The sequence below is a fragment of the Zalophus californianus genome, chromosome 14 (genome assembly GCF_009762305.2).
Source record: "Zalophus californianus isolate mZalCal1 chromosome 14, mZalCal1.pri.v2, whole genome shotgun sequence".
Classification (NCBI taxonomy): Eukaryota; Metazoa; Chordata; class Mammalia; order Carnivora; family Otariidae; genus Zalophus; species Zalophus californianus.
The window spans coordinates 3,326,673-3,353,212 of NC_045608.1; the positions used below are offsets into that span (position 1 = coordinate 3,326,673).

General features: G+C 48.9%; 1 protein-coding gene across 1 annotated transcript in view; it reads right to left on the bottom strand.

Annotated features, from left to right (window-relative positions):
- Positions 1-26,540, bottom strand: part of TMEM132C (transmembrane protein 132C) — a 319,945-nt gene that overhangs the window by 189,739 nt on the left and 103,666 nt on the right. The window contains exon 2 of the mRNA XM_027575182.2: positions 21,583-22,471. Coding sequence (XP_027430983.2) covers positions 21,583-22,471 — 889 coding nt within the window. The remainder of the gene's footprint in view (positions 1-21,582; positions 22,472-26,540) is intronic.

Below are 26,540 nucleotides of genomic sequence, written 5' to 3' on the forward strand. Positions count from 1 at the left end.
GCAACATTACTTTTCTGTGGATGAATTCAATCCAATGGATTTGTAAATAATTTAGCCTCAACTCTTATCTATGACACCACTAGTTTTATGACCTAATTATAATTTTCTTATACATATTAAAACAAATTATAATTACTGAATGAAAGAAGCATGCCCAAGCAGTAACTAAAGTTTGGTAAATGGCCAGTGGCCTGCTCACCCTACTTCTGGAATGAATTATCTACCCGAACACTGGTCATTTCATTGGCCTTCATCTTCATGTGGTCATTAATAGCTGACCCCATCCCCATGTGCCAAGGGGCTCAGGGGCAGAACAATGAGAACACAGCCTAACTTCAATGGCTCGTTCCTTGGTGGGACTCCAACTATAAGAGGAATTGGGCCCACTCTACCATTTATTCTAGACATTGGACACCCAGAAGTCAGCACTGAAGGCCAGGCTTCTGAATGCTCTGCACTATCCAATATGGCAGCCACATGGTGGCTATGTAGGCGAAAATTAAATATGATCCAAAATGTAGTGCTCCCATCTCACCAGCCACATTTCAAGTGATCAGTAAGCACCCAGGGCGAGAGGCTGCTAAGCTGAACAGAGCAAACATACGTAGGTCATGTCCATCACCACGCAAAGTTCTACCAGTCATCTCTGCTCCAGGAAACACCATCCATCCCCTCCACACCCTGGAGCTACTTTTAATAATCCATTTGTGGAATTCAGGGCCCCACATCCTCTACAGGCAGATGGGGAATCATCCCCAAATCTTCATGGGCACTGTGGATATTTCCCTGGAAGATTCTGGAACCTTCTGAGTACTAAACTTAATCCCCTATCCCAGAAGTTGCCTTCTCCTGCTTCTGTGTGTCAAATATACCTTCACCTGCTGTGGCCAAGTGTCCACACGGAACCTTCCCCAGCAAGCAGCAGCCTTATTCACTTTACTCTCGCATAGTTAAGAAGACACCTGTCAAAAACAAAAAAACAAAAAAACAAAGCAACAAAAAAAACCCCACTGCTATTTTTGAGATACTGGGATCATTTACAGCATTATTATCTTGTACTCTGATGGGAACACTGTAATACGTTCGGATCCAAGCCCTGATAAGATTGCGTCTTCACACGTTACATATTGGAAAACTATTATTATTTCCTCCGTAATGGAATGGTGATAACATCAAACAAGAAGGAGGTTTCATCTTGGCTTCAGTCCAAATGGAGAAGTCATCCTAATAAACTGGAAACAGACCCAAAGCCCAGACTAATAAGAAGCTATCTGGTCTGCCTGTTTCTTGTGGTGGAGTAGGTTAACACAATTAACTTGATGAAGCCAAGGACTGAAAGCCGAGCAGCCACTGAAATGCTGAAGCCGGGACTATGAGTGAAAATGCCTCCAGGGATCGGGAGAGTAATTTAAGTAAGTAAGGAGGCTACGGGAGGTAGCCTTACGGGTGGGGGGTGTGGGGGGCTGTGACGGAGCAGAGAACAGAAGCCCCCCCAGAGCAGCTTTGAGTTGGCTCCAAAATCTCAGGAGCAGAAAAATGGGCTCAATTTTCAGATCTTCTGATTTTGTAAAAGGAAAAGGGAAAACCAGGTTCTTAATAAAATTTATTTTTAAAATTCTATGCATACCCGACAAAACATGTCCTCAAGTCCCCACACACTAAGGTGTGTACTAAGTAATGTTTTGATGAATCGGTTCATAAAGGAGAAACAAAACGTGTAATTTGCCGTTCGGGTTATCCCTCATGGTAGATTGCAAAAATGACCACAATACTTGCCTTCGCTGCCAGGAGTCCCTTTGCAAAGTGACTTGGCAGCTTCTCTCGTGGAGAGGTGAAGTCTCTGTCCCCATCCTTTGATTAGCAACGGGCTCATTCCAAGCTGGGTCGTGCTTCCTGGAGCCCGAGGGCCGCCACGTGAGCAAGCCCAGGCGAGCCCCCAGCTGGTGAGACACACATGGCCCAGAGACCCCGTCGTCCCAACCCCTGGGCAGCCCACCCACAGACACAGAACCCGCCAGCCGGGCTGACCGGTGGGGGTCTCAGACGGGAGTGAGCCCAGCCCAGGTCACATAGATTACTGACCCAGAACATCACAAGTGAAGGAAATTGTTGTGGGTGTAAACCGCTCATTTCCAGGGTGGTTTCTCATGGAAAAATCTCCTGTGACTACTGTTTAGCTCAGGGTCTGTGTCATCGGGGTTCACGCCACGCCCCAGCTCCATCAGACACTTGCTCTGTGGCTTTGTTAACAGTTCGATGTCTCAACTTCCCCCTCGGTACCATGAATGCAATAATAGAATAATAATAATAATAATAATAATAATAATAATACTTCAGGGGGTCTTTACCAGGATTTAGTGACATAGGACAGTCCACGTGATGCACGGGATTGGCACCTGACACAGTGTAATTTCTTGATGAATTGTTACCCCTAATAATTTTGTTCTCTTCAACCAATTTTTAAAAAAGGACCTCCAGTCCTTTCTCATCAGTAACAATGGAAAGAAGAAAAGAAAAAGAAAGAAGTCTTCATTTTGCCAACTGTCACCCTCAGCAGGCTACTTCTTCCAGAAATTGGGCACACACGGGAGGCTTGTGTTAGGGATTATGTTAGTATGCTTTTTAGAAAGCAAGAGAAGTAATGACTTGCACCCAGGGGCGTGCTGAGCTAGCTCATCCCGGCTTTGGAGCCCACGTAGTAAGCGTTCAGGAATTTTATAAGCCAGATAGTAAAGAGGATGGTGGGCGTATTTACACCACAGAAACAGGCCAACACTACAATAAGGGCTGTCTTTCTCCCCTTCCCAGACATTCATCGGCATCCCTGTGTGTGCATCCCTTACACACCAAGCCAGGGGTCAAAGGCAGTCCGTTCTTTAATAAGAATCTGGTGGCACTGGACTCCTTTGTAGGATTACCTCCGATACCCTGTGGGTAGTGTTGAGGGATTTTTCAGAACTAGAGGTAGAAAGAGCCATATGCTCTCCTCGACCTTGGACTTGGGCATATCCCATATATTCTTCATTCATTTATATATGCAGCTATGGAACCACTTTTAGAAAATAGTAGTGCCAGGGTGCCTGGGGGGCTCAGTCGGTGAACCATCTGCCTTCGGCTCAGGTCACGATCCCAGAGTCCTGGGATCGAGTCCCTGTCGGGCTCCCTGCTCAGTGAGGACCCTGCCTCTGCCTCTCCCCTGCTTGTGCTCTCACTCTCTCTTAAATAAATAAAAATACAATCTTAAGAAAGAAAAAAAAAACAGTAGTGCGATCAGTTCCCAGAGGCAAACTGTGAAGGTGGTATCCTTTTGATTTTAAGAAGGACATTTCTTATGACATCCCTTTTTAGGGTAGGACTGAAGGCGGCTCGGAGCACCTGAATGGCCGTAGGACCCTGAAGCGCAGGCCCTAAGTAGAGGGACGGTGAACAGGGCAACGGAGCCCAGAGCCACAGAGCGCAGAAGTCCCCAGAGCTGCCCTGATGCACGTGCGGCCCTGGACCACGGAGTCCGGTTAACAGACATTGGCTAACTAGTCCACGGAAGGAACGAAGGAAGGAGTAAATGAATGAATGAATGAGATGGAGAAATTGAGATGGCTCTGGGAACATGTCCTGCGATCTGGGAAGGCTGGTGCTCCTCAATGTGTGGTCTCTAGGGTCAGGTGGCCGGGCTCTCACCCTGAGGACGGATGCTCAGCACTCGCTCCCCCACGCGTGTCACACGTCCCCCTCGAGACTCATCAGGTCGGGCACTCACTCTCCCACAAACTGGCAAGCCCGTCTGCACCCCTCACAGCCTGGGACCCACAGCTTCTCAAGTCCAAGACTTGAACTCAGCAAACCACTTCCCCAGAAGGCCCCAGGAAGGGGGGACCCTGTGAGTCTGATTTCTCCAGAAAGGGTGATGACCTCGCCCAGGCAGCGGGCAGAATCATGAGCACCACCTGTTGAACGCAGAATGACTGTAACTCATCTGAGAAGGCAACTGCTCTTGCCTGGAGATTGGACCACACAGTCCTCCTGTGATGCTTCTTATTTTTCACAGCATTGGGGGGGGGAGGGGAGGAAACGGTAGACATACATAGCTCATTTTATTGTGCTTTGCAGATTTTTTTTTTTAACAAATTGAAGGTTTGTGGCAACCCTGCCTTGAGCAAGTCTATTGGCCTCATGTTTCCAACAGCATGTGCTCACTTCGAGTTTCTATTACATTATGGTAATTCTTGCAATAGTTCAAACGCTTTCGATACTATTATATTTGTTATGGTGATCTGTGATCAGTGACTGTGAGTCGCTGAAGGCTCAGATGATAGCATTTCTTAGCAAAAAAGTATTTTTAATTAAGGGATGTACATTTTTTAGATATAATGCTATTGCATACTTAATGGACTATGATATGATGCAAACATCATCTTCATAGGCACTGGGAAACCAACAAATTCATTTGACTTGATTCATGGCGATAGTCACTTTTCACGGTGGTCTGGGACTAGACCTGCAGCCTCTTGGAGGCTGGCCTGTGTAGAAAACCCAGCACTATAAAGTCGTCAGCAGCTCTGAAGATGATGGAGATTAATCATCTCACCTTCATTAGGACTCAATTATTGTGACTCTTTAGTGTTTTGTGGTCTCTCCTTTCAAGTTCTACAAACAGGCTTGGCTGCATGTTTGAAGACAGAACATTCTCGAAACCAGAGCAAAATCCGCCCCCCGAGGTGGGGGGGTATGCTTTTTATCCTCTCTTTACTCCATTAGGGAGAGTTCATTCTTATGCCATTCAGACTTTTCAGCCAGTGCCAGAACACGGATGGAGACACTCTGGAGATTCTGCAAATGCCAGGCAATGAGGGCAAGTCCTCACACTCCAGCCCAGGGAGGGTTTCTCAGTGGCAGCCGCAAGATGCTCACGGTGGGAGCAGGGACGGGCTGAGGAGCCAGAGAAGACAGCTCGTCTACTGCGCCAGCCGACAGGCCAGCTCTCCCAGGGGACATCTGCTCCACACAGCCCCCGGCCTCTCTGGCGGATACGGAGCGCCCTAGGACCAAGCCACACAGCCCTAAATGTCCTCCACTCCAGTGACATCACAGAGGGGCGTGGCTCTCTCTGCCCAAAGTCTACTGAGGGCTCTGAAAGCCCAGTACATGGCCAAGCTCAGCCTAGGACAAGCACTGAGGGGCACCAATCCTATAAACTGCACCTTCTTTTTCTACCTGTTTCTGTGTTCAGTTCAATTAGAATGCACACTCCTTCGAACAGTTTAAATTACATGGCACAACCATAGCAATCTGGAGGCTAGGAAAAAAGTTGTAGGTGTTTACATAGCATTTTATACCAAAAGAAAAAAAAAGTCGGCAATTTCCATAGCAACAGGCCAGCTGCCTGAGCTTCTGGAGACAATTCAAGAGCCAAGGAAGAAGCAGCAATGTCAGGTGACTGAATTTCAGGGATTAGTAGGAGGTTTTTCCCAGATACAGATGTCCTGATGGGGCAGGGCATATGGGAGGACATAAGGGTAGCTGAGCCCAGGCTCCCAAGGAGCCGGAAAGGTACGTCCTGCCACTCTCTTGGGTCAAAGAAGAGTGGAATTTGTTTCTTCCTACAGGCACCTGAATGCAGCCCAGCCTGAAAGCCGGAGCTTAAGGTTGCGCACTGCTCCAGCCACACGAATCCCTCCTCGGGTGACTGTCATTCACAGGCAAAGGACAACAGAATCTAAAAAAATCACTTAATTCACCCTGGAAAAAACTGAACAAATAGCATCATAAATGTCTGTGTAACTTCCACCTAAAGTGACCAGGTCGGAAATTTTGCCATGTCTACTTTTGCTTCTCCATCTCTCTCTCTAGACATGTACATTTAGAATCTCAAGGTGTTGGCAGAATTGGTTTCTTCTGAAGGATTCTGGTGGTTTGCTGGTATCTGTGGCATCACTGAAGGCTGCCCTGATTTTCCCACGAGACGTACTGGAGTAGGGGCCCCCTGTACTCCAGTACGACCACCCTTAACTAACAACATCTGCAATGACCCCATCCCCAAATAAGGTCACTTCGTGAAGCACTGAGGATTAGGGCTTCAGCATATAGACTTTGCACACAAATGTAAGCAATGATACTGGGGAACTTATTAGAAATATAAATTCTCTGGAGATGCCTGGGTGGCTCAGTCATAGGGTGTCTGCCTTCGGCTTGGGTTGTAATCTCGGGGTCCTGGGATCAAGTCCTGTTTTGGGCTCCCTGCTCGGCGGGGAGTCTGCTTCTCCTCTGCCTCTGCCCCTCTCCATGCACGTGCTCTCTCTCTCTCTCAAATAAATAAACAAAATCTTAAAAAAAAAAAAAAGAAATATAAATTCTCTGGCCCAACTCTACGTCTACTGAGCCATAAACTTTAGAAGTGGGATATGGTGATTGACATTTTATCAAAAACTAATTATGTACTATACAGTGGCTAACTGAACATAATAAAAATAAAATAAAATAAAATAATAAAATAAAAATAAAAGGTGCTCTGGGTGATGCTCATGCCCCATCTAGGTGGGGAACCACTAGTTTAAAGTACTCGTGGCTGAGAGCTGCTCCCGGCCGCTGAAAGCCCCCCGCTGACGGACACCCAGCCCGGAGGAGCATCTCCATTCCATGGGGGCTGAGGGCGAGTGGGGCATGCAGCCCCCGGGATCCAGGACCCACTGGCATCTGGTTTACCTGTGCTGCTTTCTAGGCACACTCACATCAAGGGACTATTCCCTCATCAACAAAACTACTCCATAGGCTGTCCACTGATGTGTCTCCTCTACTGTAAGAACAAAGACAGCATTTGCCCCCTGCCCCTCTATAGGGCACAGGGAATACGGGCAACCGTGGGAGGCTCAGGCCCTTTGGCAGACACATCACACCACCCCCCTCCTCCCGCTCCTTCCCACAAGCCGGGCACAGAAGCCCGAGACCTCGCGTATTCTCCGTGTCGTCTGGAGACAGAGAGAAAAGATGCCCCTGCTTCCAGGTCGTCCCAAACTTCTCACAGGCGTCTCTCGGTCTCTTCAGGGTCCCGCCAGCATTTAACCCCTTCCAGCCCCCAACTGATGCTCTCTTTCACCTTATCCTCAGTTTAGGAAAACGTTTCTCTAATCTTCTGGAATAAGAATAAACTTGATAGAAAGTTTTCCAACTTTTTGTCCAATTCAAACGTGAAGGGGGTTTCACCCTCTTGTTTTCCATTTGTGCTAAGAGACCCCATTCTTCGCGGAAATCCATATAACGTGTGCTTGCTATGGCCTGAATCTTGGAAAGAACCATGGCGGAATGAGACTCACGGTGGGATGAAAACAGCACTTATTAAATCAAAAATATTACCCCCCCAACAGAAGGCGGGCTTGATGGACGGTTAAGTACCCAGTGTAGGTTGACTAAGAATGGGGAGATACAAAGTCTCTTGAGCTCATGAGAGACTCTGTAGCCCCAGTGGTTAGTGGGAAGGAGCCCCAGTTGCTCCCTGACCCGGTAGCCAACAGCTCAGCTCAGTGAAAACAGTGCCTTCCCGCTGTCCATCTTAAAGCAACTGCCCTCTTAGACCCACCTCTCCCCACGGTGCCTTTCAGGATGGCATAGTTGGGTCTGTCAGCTGGATGTAATCTTCAGTTCTTCCATCTGAGAAATGCTGACACTGATCTATCAACTCAGAGAACCCGTCCCATGCCTAAGAAGCCTGTTCCGGCAAGTGCTCATTAACAGCTAATGAAATGAGTGTAACTGAAGTGTGACACTCTTCTGCCAATGTGACATCAAGGATGGGCTCTGTCTTCAAATACACCTCTCTGATGTTATCAAAGTGCTCTTCCTTTCCTTCTCCTTCTTCTCCTTCTTTTTCTCCTTCTATCTGGAAAGGATACTAAGCAAAACTCTTCTTCTATCTGGAAACGATATTAAGATACACTTATTGCAAAGTATAAACTAACTAGATTAGGTCCTTGCTCTTTGGTAAACATGGAAATTGGCCTTTATTTTAATGGCTTATTGCCATGTTATCTGCTGCTAACATCTGGGAGGAGTGTTTCAAAGAAACAGAACCTCTTACATTGCAGGCAAGGTCATTATGTTCCCAACAGACAGTTCTCACCACATGCTCATGGGCACCTTCAAGATTCACGGAGAACCACAGGTGGCTTCTACACCTGAGCGAAGGTGAGTTATAACCTGTGATCGCAGCCATGCTCCTGTGCATCAACATTTGCTTTCCTCAAGGTTTCTCAATGCCAGCACCACTGATTGGCATTTTGAGTTGGAATGTCCTCTGCTGGGGAGAGGCAGGTTGTCCTGGGCATTGTGCGATACCTAGCATCATCCTTGGCCTCTATGCACAAGATACCAGAGGAAAGGCTCTCCCAGCTGTGATAACCAATTGTGTCTCAGGATGTTCCCACGGCCCCAGGGAGGGGGATAAACCTGACCTCTGATTGAGAACCTCTGTTTTGCCTGAATGAAAGCAAGGGCATCCCTCCTCCTAGAGGATGTAGATGCTACCACTGAGACGGGAGTTCATCAGTTAGCACACTTCAGGGTGTCTCTGGCAGCTCTCAGCCAAAATGGGCTCTCTGTGTAACTTTACGAAGAACACACCTAATAACAAAAAAATAATAATGCAACAACGATAAACAATATTTATTAGGTGCTTACAACGTGCCAAGCACAGGTTAAAATTCTATCCCATTGAAGCCTCGCAATATCCCTACCAATAGTTACTATTATGCTTATCCTCACACAGGACCTGAGGCCCAGAGGCTGGGGAATCTGTCTGCATCGCCGTGGAGAGAACAGTGGATCTAGGATTTGAACTCACACATCCATCTCTAGAGCTTACACCCCACCCCGACGTCACTGGTGGACATCTACTGCTCCTTCCTGCCCAGCAGGTAAGCCCGTCGTCTTCTGGTACCTATTCCTTGGTTTCCCCTTTGCCAAGTACTCTGCCTCTGCTCTCAGTCAACACGTTTTTAATGAGATTAATCCAGCCCTTGCACCTTGAAGGGCAACTGGGTGAAGAAACATTTAATCTGCTGGTCACAATAAATGGATTCGGGAGGAGTGTGTGGCTCAAACCAAGCCAAGCAGATTCAATTCCAGCTCATCTATTACCAGGAAGTCCACTTACAGATTTTTGTTGTTGCGGCAGTGGTGGTAAAATATACGTAACATAAAATTTACCATCTTAACCAATGTTAAGTGTACAGTTCAGTGGTATTAAATATATTCATAATGCTGTGCAACCCTCACCACCATCCACCTCCATAATCCATTTCATCTTGTAAAACCGAAACTCTGCACGCATTCATCCATAATTCCCCCAACCCCCAGCCCCCCAGCGCTGGACAGCCACATGCCTACTCTAGTGTCTCTATGATGGTGAATACTCTAAGTATCTCATGTAAGCGGAATCACATGATAGTTATCATTTTATGATTGGATTTTTTTCTTGTTTAAAACTCTTTTTAATGAAGTGCTAGCAAACTTTTCAGTTGACCGTAATGAATTTTTTTTTATGTTATGTTAGTCACCATACAGTACATCATTAGTCTTTGATGTAGTGTTCCATGACCCGTTGTTTGCATATAACACCCAGTGCTCCATGCAGTACGCGCCCTCCTTAACACCCATCACCGGGCTCACCCATCGCCCTGCCCCCTCCCCTCTGAAACCCTCAGATCGTTTCCCGGAGTCCACAGTCCCTCATGGTTCGCCTCTTCCTCTGATTCCCCCCGGTTCAGTTTTCCCTTCCTTCTCCTAATGTCCTCCATGCTATTGCTTATGTTCCACAAATAAGTGAAACCATATGATAATTGACTTTCTCTGCTTGACTTATTTCACTTGGCATAATCTCCTCCAGTCCCATCCATGTTGATGTAAAAGTTGGGTATTCATGCTTTCTGATGGCTGAGTAATATTCCATTGTATATATGGACCACATCTTCTTTCTCCATTCATCTGTTGAAGGGCATCTCGGATCCTTCCACAGTTTGGCCATTGCAGACATTGCTGCTATGAACATTGGGGTGCATGTGGCCCTCCTTTTCACTACGTTTGTATCTTTGGGGTAAATACCCAGTAGTGCAATTGGTGGATCATCGGGTAGCTCTATTTTTAACTTTTTGAGGAACCTCCACACTATTTTCCAGAGTGGCTGCACCAGCTTGCATTCCCACCACAGTGTAAGAGGGTTCCCCTTTCTCCACAACCCCTCCAACGTTTGTTGTTTCTTGCCTTGTCAATTTTCGCCATTCGAACTGGTGTAAGGTGGTATCTCAATGTGGTTTTGATTTGAATTTTCCTGATGGCTAATGATGTTGAATATTTTTTCATGTGTCTGGTAGCCATTTGCATGTCTTCTTTGGAGAAGTGTCTGTTCATGTCTTCTGCCTATTTTATGACTGGCTTATTTCACTCTGTATAATGTCCTCAAGGACACTGCAGCAGGTGTCAGAATCCCCTTCCTTTTTATGGCTGATTCACATTCCACCGTATGGGTAGCCTACCCTTTGTTTATCCGCTCATCCATGGATGGGCAGCTAGGTTGTTTCCACTTCCCGGCTTTTGTGAGTAATGCTGCTGTGGGTATATGAATGTCTGTTCAAGATCCTGCTTTCAGTTCTTTGGAGCATATACACAGAAGTGCAATTGCTGGATCATACGGGAATTCTATTTTGAGTTTTTGAGGTACCGCCATATTGTTTTTCACAAGAGCGGCACCATTTTGCATTCCCATCCTTAGGACACAAGGGTTCCAATTGGTCCATGTCCTCACTGATGCCTGTTCTTTTCTGCTTTTTCAACAGCAGCTATCCTAACGGGTGTGAGGTGGTATTTCATTGTAGGAGACGTGTACTCTCAACCTCTAAATGTTGTATGAACTGGGAACCACTGGAGTCACCGTGGAGGGAGACAGCAGGAGTTGGGACAGCATGAAGACAGGGGTTTGGATGATGGAGTGAGAGAGACTGAATCTCAGAATGGGTTGTTGAGAGAACCGCATGGCATGTTGTGAACGAGGACTTGCCGAACACTATGCAAACATGATTTTCTAGAAGCCCAACAGTGCCATCCAAACAGCAGACCCAGGAGGAGCGAGGGTATGGCTTCTCGGGAGCAATGGGTCTGACCCAGGAAGCAGTGGACAAGAGCCTCTAAAAAGGCATGTGCATTCCTTTATGTGGTAGTGAATTCCATTTCTTCAAGGTCCCCCTGAGAAATTCAGAAGAGATGCTTTCTTCAGGAAAGCATGTCCAAAGTGATCACAGTACCAGAACAAAACGCCAGAGGATGCTGGTATTTTAGGGGAATGTGAGATACGGTCTTCATCTTCTTCTAGTCATTGTCTTCACAAGCGGCCCCACCCGAGTGACAGCCACTCTCCAGGTCTGAGCATGCTGGTCCCTCTAGCCGATGCTGCCGAAGTAAAGGGACAGAGGAAGAAAGCCCTAGGCGGCACAAGATAGGCTGAGGTAGCAAGGTCAGCCTTGGGAATATGAGGAAAGACGGCGAGGGACAACGCGACCCCAGCCCTGGGGGAAGCGAGGTCGCTGGGCTCACCTGCGGAAATGGCTGGTAATTGGGCCTGACATTCACAGCCCGCCTCGCTCCCGCTTCCACCCCTCCTACACCACATCCTCCTCATTGCCTTCACGTCCCCATGTGCAGGATCTCCTCCTTTCTAAATAAAAAAGGGCATCCCCCGGGCGCCTGGGTGGCTCAGATGGTTAAGCGTCTGCCTTCAGCTCAGGTCATGATCCCGGGGTCCTGGGATCGAGTCCCGCATCGGGCTCCCTGCTCCTTGGGAGCCTGCTTCTCCCTCTGCTTCTCTCTCTCTCTCTCTCTCTCTCTGTCTGTCATGAATAAATAAATAAAATCTTTAAAAAAAAAAAGGGCACCACCCTTCTGAAAGTAGACTGGAGCCCAGCTGACCACAAAGAGGACTTGTAAATATAAGAAAATATGCTCAACATGTCTAGGAAGGCAGGGAATGGGAGTTAAAACAGAAATGAGGTTCCAAAGAAGGTTCTGAACAAGGAAGGGGTAATGCAATTGGAATGCTTTAGAAACAGGTAAGCCTTGGGCGCCTGGGTGGCTCAGTTGGTTGGGCGACTGCCTTCGGCTCGGGTCATGATCCTGGAGTCCCGGGATCGAGTCCCGCATCGGGCTCCCTGCTCGGCGGGGGGTCTGCTTCTCCCTCTAACCCTCCCCACTCTCATGTACTCTCTCTCTCTCTCTCATTCTCACTCTCTCAAAATAAATAAATAAATCTTAAAAAAAAAAAAAAAAGAAACAGGTAAGCCTTGTCACCCTATCCGAGACTTTAATTCACCCAATAACTCTTGGGGTTGCAAGACATCAATGGTTCAGATTTCCCATATTAAGGAACCCTGCAGTAATGCCACGACACCAAGCAAAACAGCAGCAAATCAACACTTAAAAATACCTCAGAGGCTCCTGGGTGTCTCAGTCGATTGAGCATCTGCCTTTGGTTCAGGTCATAATCTCAGGGTCCTGGGATCGAGTCCTGCATCGGGCTCCCTGCTCAGTGCAGAGTCTGCTTCTTCCTCTCTTTCTGCCCCTCTCCCGGCTTGCTCTCTCTCTCTTTCTCTCTCTAAGAAAATTTTTAAAAATCTTAAAAAAAAAATACCCCAGTATGGAGGCTTCTGGCTGGCTCAGTCGGGGGAGCATGTGACTCTTGATCTCGGGCCCGTGAGTTCAAGCCCCACGTTGGGTGTAGAGATTACTTAAAAATAAAAATCTTAAAAAAAACTACCCCAGGACTCTGGTACAGTGGAGTATCCAACACTCCTACTGCAATTATTACTCACCCCCTAGCCTAAGAATGCCCAGGTACACAAGTCCCCTTATGCACGTGGTAAAGTGTTTGCGACAGACAGAACTGTGATCCGGGAAGCTCGAAGAAAATGAAGATGCCTTTTATTTTTTTAATTTTAATTTTCTTTTATTTTGAAAACTAAGATGACTCTTAAATCCGTTAAAGAGTGTGGCATAAAGGAGGCAGGTCTCGGTCAGGAAGGCTCTACTCCCTTTCTCTTTTCAGAGAGCTGGAGTCAATTTTATGTGTAAATGTTTTTCCCACAACAGTCAAATGTCTCACCAAAGCCGGGCTGCCTGGCAACACAGATGTGTTGGGGGGGAGCTGGGGAGGGGGCCCTGGGCAGGAAACATTATTTCTTCACTTCTTCCCAAGCAGAAAGAAAATTGTTCCTTTTCTCTGTTCCAGAAGAATACATTTAAAATGACAAGCTGAACAAAATGAAAACAAACCTTTCCTTCGGAGACATTCAACAGGGAAATGAATTTTAGACGGAGTGTGGGAAAACGAGTTTCCAGAATTGTCTGAATTAGCTCCAAATTTGCAGTCAGTGCAAACCCGACTGCGTTTGGGGTTCCTAATGACGAAGTCTGGGACATTCGGGTCATTCCTGAGGGCTCTACCTGACCTGGGGGATGGGTGCCTAGTTGGAAATGAAGAGCCAAATCTTTCAGGGGTGAGCCAGGGATCTGGAAATTGCCTTTCAGGCTTTTGCATACCCTTGGACACAAAGGGGATCAAGTAAGGATAAAAAAGAGCTCCCCGACATTCAGTTACAACCGCACGTGTGCAGGCGGTGGTCAGTAATCAGCAGGAGGGTTTGAGAGCAGGCACAGGTGCACCGGGCACAGAAGGGCGTGCTCTCCACGTGGTGAAGGCTCCAAATCCCATTGGAGGCTCTGCTCTCCCACCAGTCAGAGGTGCCAAGGGGCACGCAGCAATTCAAAGTTCCCAGGATGACATGCGGCAAGGCTCCGAAATGCATGGGGGTGGTCCTGCCCTCTCCGGAGTGGGCCTCCCCCACTTCACGTCCATGCGGGACCCCAGAACGTGGCCTCACTGGGAAACAGGGTCTTTGCAGGTGTAACAAGCCCCTGATCTCTGGATGGGATCCTTGCAAGGAAAGGCGAGGGCATGTGAGACATGGACACAGAGGGACAAGGAGGGGACAGTGTGTAAGGACAGAGGCAGGGCGGGAGCGATGCAGCCGGGAGCCGAGGCACCAGCGGAAGGAGGAAGAGGCAGAGGAAGATCCCCCAAATCCCTGCCCCCCGGAGGCCCCGGAGGAAGCTTAGCCTAGCCAGCACCCCAACTTCAGGCTTCTGCCTCCAGAACCTTGAGAGATCACGTTTCTGACGTTTTAAGCCACCCCGTTTGGGGAAGTTTGTTCCAGAAGCCATAGGAAACAAATATACTGGTGCTTGGAGCCACGACTTAGACCAGGAGACACAGCTCAGCCCAGGGTCACCATCGGGTCCCCAGGTCTGCGTGGAGGTGCTGAGATGTGATTCCGTTGTCCACGTGTTTAAATTCAGAGACTGCACTGAAAGCCCGCGTTGTTAGCTTCTCGCCAAAACCAGCGAACCCGGCGGCCGGGGTCGTGAGTGCCTGGCTTCTTCCCTCAGCATCGCGGTCTCAAGCTCCATCCACGCCGTGGCCCGGATCGCCAACTCAGTCCCTTCTGTGGCCGCACGACATCCCATTACACGGACAGATCACATTTTGCTTTACTCATTTGCCGGTGGGTAGACATGGGGGTGGTTTCCACGTTTTGGCCATTATGGATAATGCTGCTGTGTGTGTTTATGTATTTGTGTATGTTTGGGGTATAATTAGGTGTAAGTGGACTAAAGTGCGGAGCTCCCCAATCGGCTTCAGTCTTTCAGGAGAGACAGGTTCCGCGGATCCCACCCGCCGCCCACCAGTGCAAGCCCAGCACCGTGCCCTCCACCTTGGGCTGGCTGGGAACCGGGTTTACCTATAAAAGGCCCGCATTGCAGAATCCTTTTAGGGGAGTGGACAACCAGTCTATGAGCCCTCCAGGCACTCCTTCCCATTTAGCTTCTAGGAATGAGTCCACCGACACATCGCATCCTGCTTGGAAAAATAACACCTCTCCCAATACCCCTGCATGCAAAGTCCCTTTAGGTCGTCGCTTTAAAAGCCTCTTCGCTGCTTCCGCCCTTTATCTTTTTATTTATTTATTGGATGATGCTGGGAACGTAGAGAGGCTGTTAAGGGCACAGGACGTTGTTTGGATTAGGGTGGGGGGGGCACCAGTTGTTAGCAAGAATGGGCAAGCATCCACCAGTCCAACCGGAACAGAACGCATGAGTCAGGAGCCCCACATCCGAGCGCCGTCTGTGCCCCAGCCGAGGGCACCCCCCGCCCCGCTCCCTTATTCTGCCATCCTGCCCCGACAACGCGAGTAGTTCCACAACGTAGAGTATCTCTCCTCTGCTCCCTTTTTATTGTTCTGGGAAGACTACCTCCTTACTTCGGAGTGTTTTACTTAGAAAAGAAAAATCATCTCTTCGGATTTATGCCCCGAGGGCTCCATTATCAGGGCCAGCACACGAAATCTACCCAGGAAAGAAAGGGCAGAGCAGCCTCGCAAATTGCTGCTCAGTTGTCAGGTGCTCCTGAGAAAGCTCACACGGCCCGGGAGAAGGAACAGAAAGGGAGATGTGGAGATTCCTGTGGGTGCTTTGGTGTGGGGCTGGCTGGTGCGGAAGGCGGCTTGCCTTGGGGGACAGCTTGGTGGCTCGTCGTGGGCTGGATGTGTGGGGACCACCCGAGGTCCACAGGAGTCCAGACACTGGGGAAACCCCTAGACCTTCAACTGTCATGGTTGGTCTAAGTCTCCCGTCACACACACAGCTCCTGTTCTGCTCTTGATGATTTCTCTCTGAGTGCACATACTCAACCACAGAACCAAGTCCCGCATCTTCAGGGAGACCCACGGGAGACCCGACCAGACCTCCAGAACACAGGTGTCTGAGAACCTTAAGACCACAACACTGAACTCGGCAAGAACTTCTCAAATGCTAATGGGGAACAGACGGATTCATAAAGCCGCTAACCCAGAGGAAGCAAAGCAAGAATTAATTACGGGAGACTGAATGAATGGACGGAGGGATTAGAATCTTGATGACTTTGTTTAAAAACACTGCTGGTTCTTTAATATTTTGTTTTCCAGATTGGAAGGACCCTTTTCCTCCTCTCTTTTAAGACATTTATAACTTGCAGCAATTTGCTAAAGCATACGACTGTAAACCCAGACTGAAACATTTCCCTTTTTCTCCCTACTGGATCTCTCCAGAATTCAGAAACTCTGATTAAATATTCTCATTCTTCATGACAATGTATGTATTAGAATAAGCTCAGTGAGAATCTGTTCCTTTGCAATGGGACTCAATTACACAAGTCCATAGCTTGGCTTCTTGGCATAAAGACACTTTAAAGGTCTGAGATTCCTTGTTATCAGACACTTTTAAAGAACTGAGATTGACCTCAGGGATCCAGTGACACCCCTTAGATGTGATCAGAGCCATTACTGACTATCATATTTGATAACAGACACAGAATCAGTAACCTTACTACGTTGATGTCAATCATCCAAGTTTAAGAAGACTAGACTTATTTTTTTTACAAACAAATGAGTTTCACCCTATCTTTGATAAAAATGAAATAACTACAAAAATTATATTTCAGATGGAAAACTAGAGCATACCCATGATCAGACTCTCATTGTTAATTGTTTCCGAGGCTTTGTGATCTACGTGTAAACGTCAGAGAAATCACCATGCAGAACACTCCCGGACAACCTTCGTGGCTGCTACCGGATGGAAACGCCCATGACATCACCAACCAGGGAGACCCCCTGGGACTGAAGCCGCCAACCTCATTGCACCCTCTGAAGACGCTTCCAACTCAAATCTAGAAAATTTCTCAACTGGCTGTTTATAATCCACTCGGATTATCAACCTTTGCTTTTCTTATATTTCCAAAGAGATGTCTCTTATTAAATGACTGATTGCTCCCATCAGCCAGAGACCTGGTTTAGACCTGGTTACAGTACCACGTCCTGAAATGAATCATTCTCATGTTCATCCGGCCCTAAGTGACCATGAGGAGAGGCGATTGCTAATACCTCGTGTTGTGGTTTAACTTCGACAGGTAAACCTGAATCTGATTATAACCCATTGGAGCTGCTTAGTTGGTTAGATCTTGGCTTCTCAGGATCTGCTCTGGGGGGAGGGGGTTCATTCTTTGGCTACTCCTGTCCTAAGGTTGTGAGATTGACCTCTGTCTCCTCCCAAGCGTTTTAAATGCCCCTTGACGGTCACTCACACATCACATGATGTCCACCAGGATCAGACACCTTGGGGAACTCAATGATCCGACCACCCATGTGCGAGATGGTGATGCCCCTGTTGGCAGAGGGGGCCCTGGGAGTCCTCAGCTCAGCTGTGTCATCAGGGGTAGTGACCGGAACGCCGTACCAGCTGCTCACGCTCTCAGTTCACTGAGGGACTGACCCAAAATGGGGGGGATGTTAAAGTCACCCACCAACAACAGAGCCCAGCCTTAAAAACTCCTTGAGCTGACAAACCCAGTTTCGTCACACAAGCAAAGCTTAATTCAGCTCGCTTGGCAAGACAAGCGAGGCCAACTTGACCTGGGTCATTGCTTGCTTATGCCTCGGAAAATCATAAGCATTAATTTTTTCCCCCAAATTGACAGGAGGTCACCACTAACCCCTTTCCTTTCATTTAAGAAAATTCTCATATTGTAAAAAATGCCCAGGAAGAATAGTTGGTCCCCACCTCCAGGCTCTGGGAGTGCCTGCTTTCTAACATAGATGCAAACCGCACCCCCCTCCCCCACCTCCCCTCCAACTCCAAGCCTCATTCCAGCTTTGCTTCCAGGGCTCCTGGTGTACAGACTGTCTTTTGGGTGTGTTCACAATAAACTTTAGTGATTCATCGGTTTAACTTCTGTTTTTTTTTTTTTTTTTTTTTTTTAACCTCAACTTTGTGGACACAACGAAGCAAGCCTGCTCTCAGGTACAGAGGACAGAGCCACCTCCTTTGCCTTGTAGGCATCAATTCCAGTTACTTAGTGACGAGGCTGAGGTGCAGTGGCCTCCCCCGCTCTCCCCTCTAGTGGCCTGCAAGGTCAAGACTCACTGAGATAAAGTGAACATCGATCCCAAACGGGAAGAAGTTGTGCAAACTGCGTCTAACACAGAGCTTCGAGGAAGTAGGGGTCTGGGGCAAGCGCCATCCTCGGCATCCTGAGGCCTTCATGGCATCCAGGCACGGGGGGTGGCAAAAGGCATTTTCAGGACTGATGGCTCTGATCGTCGGTGTATTCTGGAAGCCGTCAGAATAGCGAGGCATGCCCCTGCTTGCTGTAAGGAATCTTGAGATTGATTTTAAGAAGCCTCAGTCAGTCATGAAGGAAAACATCCATGAAAAGGAACGTTTATGATCTAGGTTTGATAGCAAGTATTTGGTTTTGCATGAATTCCATAAATATCTGCTGGGCCTTTGCTCTGTGCTTTGCTCTAAGCCAAGGGCCAAGGGGCCTACTCCCGTGACCGGACACACTTCGAGGCGTCTGTGGAACACATCTGGTTAGGCGTTTTTCATTTATGTTGGCGATCATGATTTCTTATTTTCTCAAATAGGTTTCCCAAATCACTATGACTACAGGAAACAAAGCTTCAACTTTCCACACCTTGACGCCTTTGGATTAAATTCATGAAGTTGCGAGCCAAAAGCAGGCTGATACTTTGGGCCCATGGAAGACAGCATCATTCGTGAAAACGATCTTATAAAGGAGGCCTCGGCCAGGTTCCCAAATAAGCTACTGGCCCTATAAAAATCCCTAAAACATCCTGGCTGTCTCCAAATATAGCCTTGTCATCAACACCATTGTACAAGGTGATGAAGGAGAACGCCTCTGGATTTCACAGTCAGCAGAGGTCTTTCAAGTTCTCCTGCAGGCTCCCCGAATTTCTCAGTAGAAAGGTCCCTGCGACGGGCAAGATGGATTTCCCTGCGATCCAACCCACAGCCACGGCTGGAGGCCACTGGAGGCACGTGGGTCTCGTGAGCACATGCACTCACGTGCAGTCACTGTCTGTGTACAACCTCTTGCATTCTCTTACTGAATATTTTATCCTTGAAACAATTCATTGAAAAATAAACATTATTTTTAACTAAGTCACAATTAACTATGTTCTCTGGAAGGGAAAACCTGCTTCCCCCACACTCTGCCCATCAGTCATGGCAGCGGCACCCTTCGGCCCCACGTCAGGGACCCCGTGTCTCCTCTGCCTCTCCCCCAGGGCTCAGGTCTGTGTTGGAACGATCGGGAAGGCAGAAACAGGGTGGCTGCACCTCACGGCCCTGAGCAACACCCACCCCAAAACCAGGCCATCACCACCCTCCGTGCTCCAAAGCGCTTGTCATTAAAAAACAAAACAAAACAGTTTTGCTCTTTAAACAAAATCACGGCGAGGTGGGCATCAACACAGCATGGAGAACAGACCTGGTGGCTATGGTTTTAGGCAAGGCATGGGGTCCCTTTACTGCTGAAACAGAATTCAGCGCTTAGGGAAGTTTTGATGGATGTTTAAACACAACCCCCATTAGTGACACTCAACATTCACAGACATACTTTTTATGGGCCAGGCACCGTCATAAGCACCTTAGAAATAAATATTGGCCTTCGGGGGCCTCCCACCCCTACAGCAGGAGGTGCCGTGAAGATATCCGATGTAGAGATGAGGGGCAGAGGTACCCACAGTCCCACAGCCAGGAAGTGCAGGAGACAGGCTCAGAGCTGAGCCAACTGTTTGCAGGAGCTGATCCTCACCACCGTTCCTGCCGAGATGACGACAAATACAGAAAACATCCCCTCCTGTCCAACAAAGCAGGTCTGGGGGGCCCACCAACAGCTGAAGACCCTGCACCTCCTGGGACCCAGGGACCTGGTGACTTACTCAAACCTGCCCCGGGTGGACCACAGAGCCTGCATTTCTGAAAGCGAAGTTAAGGATCAGTCTAAGTGTGAAGATAATTATGACTCTGGAATCGTGAAGCGTGGCACCATCCAGGCATCATCCCTGTCTTCTGCATCTACTTTCCAAAGCCAGGGCTGTATATACTTATTTTACAATGAAATGATCTGAAACAGAGTGTGCCGAGGGACCCAGGGAAAAAAAAAAACTCAAACCTTGCGGATCAGTGTCTTTCCCAGCCAAGGCAGGAGGAAGCAAAACCCGGATCCTCCTATCTAAACATTTGCTTTCCTGGCCTGTTATAAGGCGGACACTTCCACCGGCGCCCTGACGGGGAGGGGCGTCCCTCCTCCCACACTCAGCAGGTGCCTGGCTGGACACTGAGGCTGAGAGTATGGACATAATGGGAACCCCTGCAGGGCAAACTTTGTCTCTTGCGAACGTTGGAGGATTTCATACCATCACTGATCACAGTGTAGACATGCTCGATCTTATCCAGAACACACCGGCAAGGGAGGATCTGGTCAAATGAGCCCGCTTAAAAGTTGAAAGAAAACATGACAAGGACGGTGACCAGACAGACATTCTAGAAGAGCATTATTCAAATCTAAAGGATGAAGAAATGCCTTGAGAAACACCTGGAGTGCATTTTGTGAAAACAAACACAAACAAAGCTTTTAAAAATGACCATTCTTGACATTATAGGAGAAAACTTAAACAAAAAGAAATACGCTATAAAATGCTATCATTCTATTTTGCAGATATTTTCCCAAGCAATTCATTCAACATGCGATTAATTTTTTTATTTTAAGAAAGAACCAAGGAAGAGTCGTAATTATGAACTAAGTCCTTCTTCACTAGAATAGAAAAAAAAACCCACAACTTTTATCATCTTTATCTTTTAAATAAACCTCAAATATTTTCTCATTATTATGAAATTCTGGTCCACATTTTAAGAGGATTTGCTGTAAGTGGCTTTTCTCCGGTATTGATAATCTTCGGAGAGCAGATGCTCCCGGACCGACCTCAGAAGCATCATGCAGTGACACAGTAGCCCCATTAGAACTCGCAAAATCTGCTGAGCCAGCAGCGGTGACGGCAGGTGGGTTATTCTGTTGTTTCAATTTATTTTCTGTTCTCTCTTTTATTAGGAGATGGAATACCTCTGCGCAATAATTTTCTGTTGGGCGGACTCCTTTAATCACAGCTGCGCTGTGCTCAGGAACTGAGGTTCCCACAGCCCCGACTTGGCAACACTGAACCTCACCAAAAAATTTTTTTAAAGGGTGCATGCATCCTTGCCTTTTTCCACACATACACCCAAAGTAAAAATATCATAAATATCATAAACCCTACATCTCTTCTTGGGCTCTGCAAAAATATACTCGCATTCATGCAACAAGTATCTGTGTATCTACAAAAGAATTCAAAGCTAAAGAAAAATCACATCCTTCTCCAAGTTCGATGACAACTCAAGGTCAAAAGACAGTGATTCCTTTACCCTTGCTCCTTTTGGATTCCGTTTCTGGCCCCCTCCCCCCGTCCCCTAATCCATAATGTAAGAGGCACTGCCGAGTGCAGAATTCGGCTTCACTGTGAAGCCGGAGGGTCTCTGAAGGTAGCGAAACCCCAGGCGTCCAGCCCCACCTCACAGGCAGCACACACAAGACTGCCCGGGGCCACCCTGGGCACCTACCTCAGGATGAAGAGGTCCACGGTGGAATTGCTGGCCATGGTGACATAGGCCGTGACCACGTCTCCTTGTTTGACTGGCCGGGAGGGCAGCCAGATGGCCACGTTGCTGTCCAAACGCAGCTCACTCAGTGCGGGTCTGCTGCCCGTCTGGTAGAGGAAGACGCTCCCGATCCTCTGCAGGTGGGGCACAGCTTCGTCCAGCCCGTCCTTCCCCGGCCGGATGGCGTTGCCCTTCCGGACGTCGCCGGCCGCACAGTCCCCGCGCACATCCCCCGGCTGCACGGAGTAGTAGAGCTCCACGGGGCTCCCCTCGGGCGGCCCGGGCGCCTTCTTCCTCCCGGCCACCACGCTCGGGGGCCCGAACCAGGCGGCCAGCAGGTCCAGCTCGGCCACGCACAGCCCCAGGGCCCCCTGCAGCCGGCAGCCGGCCCGCACCTCCCGGGTCTCACGGAAGGCGAACACGCGCAGGCAGGGCAGCCTCTCGCCGGGGCTCTGCGCCGCCCAGTCCCGGCCCAGCACGTGGAACAGCACCTGCACCTTGGGCCGGCTCAGGTACACCTTGTCCCGCAGGATGTGCGCCTTCAGTTTCCAGTTGAGACCGAATTTACTGGTTGGACCTAGAAAGTTCGAAGTGACCATCAGTTCCAGAGGCACGACCTTCTGCACAGAGAAGGGCCCGTAGCTAGCGTTGAGTACTGGGGGCCTCTTGGCCTTGTATGTGAAGAAGGACTCCACCCTGGTGTGCAGGCTGGAGTTGCGCACGACGTCCTGGTTGGTCTCCTTCAGGAAGAAGGAGGTCTCCGCCCCAAGGATATGGTAGCTCACAGGCAGGAAGGGCGGCAGCGAGGAGAACCGTGGCACGTTGTCTGTGACCCCTCGGCCCTCTATCACTTCAGGGGGCAAAGAAAGAAAAGAAAAAGACAAAGATGCGGTTATTGCTGGACTCCGTGGACAGTAGGTCTGTAAGCAATTTAGAAATGAGGAGAACGTTCCGAAGCCCGCTTGGCTAGAATTTCCATGGTACTCCTGGAATCAGCCAGTAAAGGACTATATGCTCTACAAATTATATACTTGTATTAGGTTGAAGCCAACGAAATGTAGATTTTTGCACGTTAGAAATGGTTGAACAGTGATGATTTCATAATGTCACTGAGCAGAAAGCTGGCAAGATACCCACGAGTGTGGAGTTGGGATGTTTATTAAAAATTTGCATGAGTTTAAAGCATATTTAATGATACGGGTACATGAATAGAAAAACAAACCAATGGAATGGATGAGTCCGTAAATAAACTCACGTACGCCTGGAAATTTAGCATGTGATAAAGACAGCACCCAAGTCATGAGGCAAAGAGAGACTTTTTCATATATGGTTCTAGGACAAATGGCTAGCCACTTGAAACAAAAGATACAATTATAAAAAAAAAAAGACACAATTAGATCCATACCTCACACCACACACAAGAATAAACGTCAAGTGAATCAGTGATCTAGACATAAGGAAATAAAAATTTCCAGTACTAAAAGAAGACAACGGATGAACGCCTTCATGAGCTGGGTGTAGGGAAAGCTTTCTAATTATGACTCAAAATCCAAATGCAATTTTAAAAAAAGTGATAAACTTCCCTATGCAAAAATTTTTAAAAATCTTTTGCATAACAACAAATTCATAAAGTCAAAAGGAAACACGGCGCACTGGGAGATACTACAAACTGCTGGCTTAAGGCATGCAATCCAGCCTGGGGATGGGCTCTGTTCAGCCCACAGTATTTTAGAAGATCACTAAGAATGGGAACCATCTTGAACAACTGGGAAGTATCTGGGTCTCCAGCTTCTCTTTACACATGAGAGGACCTGGCAACGTCTAGGTGTTATGCCCACCGGGGAACAAGGGGAGAAGTCACTCAGCAGTTCAGTTACCTGCTTGTAACTGTGCAGGTGCATCTGAGTTGGAAAGCTCTGACCGGAATCCACAGCCTGGTAAGCCATCCTACCCTGGGGGCTGGAGCTCAGCACCGCGGTGGGCTCCCATCATCAGGCATCACCCCTGCCTTTCTGCCCTCCTCTGTCCATCACAGACCTGGGCAGCCATCCAACCAGCAGGCTCCTTGCTGCCCGAAGGTTCTCCTCTCCAAAGATCCCCTATATGGCTTCCTCTTACACTGTGGGCGGCTCACTACGGACTCGCTACACGCACAGGACAAAGAGGGTAAAGGGCCCAGTGGCTGACTTTGCAAAGCCCCCCGAAGTCCACGGCTGTGCCCTTGTCTTTGAAAACCAGCCCAGAAACGCAAACGGGCCCCCATTCATACACAGAGAGAGCAGAAAGTTCTCTCTTCCTCCAGCCGCCCCACACTCCCCTGCTGGCCGTCCTCTGAAGGCAGCAGGTGCGGCCCATCCAGCATATGGGGCGACCTGAGCCTCTCTCCTCTGGAAGCTCCCCTAATCCTTTTCCCGGCAGGGACCCTGGCTAGCAGATCAAAGCTGCCTCCGGTGGTGCTGCAGCCAAATGGGCTTGGGTTGTCAAGATGGCTTTTCAAAGAAACAGCATCCCCCCTTGTTGTCCACCAGAGGCTTTGTTCTGAGGCCCCGGGGAGCAAGGGTGCTGGCCCCTCTCTCTTTGAGGGATGTGTCTGCACTTCCATTTTAACCCTCTCATTCCAGGACCAGGTGAAATCACCCTCAAAAGGCCCCACTGGAGTAGAACATCCCAGAAAGAGTACTGGTTCCATGTCCTTAAAAAGGCCATGGACTATTTAAGTGACTTATAATTAAAAACCAAACTAAATTGCCACATCAGATGTTTTGTTCTAGTGTACCCATTCCTCTCCAAAAAGGCTCTTAAACTGTGAAGTGTGGAGATTTAGAGACTGATTTGTTTGGGGACAGAGCGGGGGGCGGGATGGGCTCTCTGAAGGATCTGCAGGAGCAGAGCAGGATGTACCCCAACACAGGAAGCACTGCCAACAAGCTTTCTCCTCATTCTTCACTCTCCCTGTGTGTAGGGACTCCTTTTTTCTACTTTTTTTGGGTTCCCTCCAAAAAGCCTAAAATATGAATCTCTTATTTTTTCGTAAATGCTGAGTTTGTTTTCTATAAAATAAAGCTGGGAGTGGGCTTGCTGTCCAGCTGTCTCCTTTCTCCATTACTTAAGTAGGTCGCTCCTTCTCCCTCTTGTGGAGAAAAAAGTGCCTTGGTCTTACCTTCCTGCTGACCCCAGTTCTGATTTTTTTCCAGTTCATGAGAGATCTAACGTGAGCAAGAAGAGACAGACATGGTGAAGAAGAAAGTGGGTCTAGTATGGTGGTTAAGGGCATGAAGATTGGTCATGGAGGCACTGAGAGTTGATCTACTCAGCCATCATGGGTTCTTGAGCAAGTTCTTACCTTCTGGGAGTTTTAGTTTCCATGGATGGATGGGTGGATGGATGGATGGATGGATGGATGGATGGATGGATGGGTGGATGGGTGGGTGGATGGGTGGATGGGTGGATGGGTGGATGGGTGGATGGATGGATGGGTGGATGGGTGGATGGGTGGGTGGATGGGTGGATGGGTGGATGGGTGGATGGGTGGATGGGTGGATGGGTGGATGGGTGATGGATGGATGGATGGATGGATGGATGGGTGGGTGGGTGGATGGGTGGGTGGATGGGTGGATGGGTGGGTGGATGGGTGGATGGGTGGATGGGTGGGTGGGTGGGTGGATGGGTGGATGGGTGGATGGGTGGGTGGGTGGGTGGGTGGGTGGATGGGTGGGTGGGTGGGTGGATGGGTGGGTGGATGGGTGGATGGGTGGATGGGTGGGTGGGTGGGTGGATGGGTGGATGGGTGGGTGGATGGGTGGATGGGTGGGTGGATGGGTGGATGGGTGGATGGGTGGGTGGGTGGATGGGTGGATGGGTGGGTGGATGGGTGGATGGGTGGATGGGTGGATGGGTGGATGGATGGGTGGATGGGTGGATGGGTGGGTGGATGGGTGGGTGGATGGGTGGATGGATGGATGGATGGGTGGATGGGTGGATGGGTGGATGGGTGGATGGGTGGATGGGTGGGTGGATGGGTGGGTGGGTGGGTGGATGGGTGGGTGGGTGGGTGGGTGGGTGGATGGGTGGATGGGTGGATGGGTGGATGGGTGGATGGGTGGGTGGATGGGTGGATGGGTGGGTGGGTGGGTGGATGGGTGGGTGGATGGGTGGGTGGATGGGTGGATGGGTGGATGGGTGGATGGGTGGGTGGATGGGTGGATGGGTGGGTGGATGGATGGATGGATGGATGGGTGGATGGATGGATGGGTGGGTGGATGGGTGGGTGGATGGGTGGATGGGTGGATGGGTGGGTGGATGGATGGGTGGATGGGGGGATGGATGGATGGATGGGTGGATGGGTGGGTGGGTGGATGGATGGATGGATGGGTGGATGGGTGGATGGGTGGGTGGATGGGTGGATGGGTGGATGGGTGGATGGGTGGGTGGATGGGTGGATGGGTGGATGGATGGGTGGATGGGTGGATGGATGGGTGGATGGGGGGATGGATGGATGGATGGATGGGTGGATGGGTGGATGGGTGGATGGTTGGATGGGGGGATGGATGGGTGCATAGGTAAACAGATAGATAAATAGGTAGAAAGAGTCAGATATATGGGATATAACAGAAGCTGTGTAGAACAATTAAAAATAGCCCCAATTCTCCTTTTGTATCTACACTTTTGCACGTGGCTCTGCAACCCTCCCTTCAAGAGGAAGAGTCTATTGACCTCCTTGAATCTATGTTGGCCGTATGATTTACTTTGGTCAGTGAACACGGCAGAGAGGATTTTAAGGGCAGTGAAAATACTCTGTACAATACCGCAACAGTGGACACGTGTCTGTATACATTTGTCCAAACCCACAGGGTGTACAACACCAAGAGCGAACCCTAATGTAAACTACGGACTTTGGGTACATGGGAACTCTCTGTACC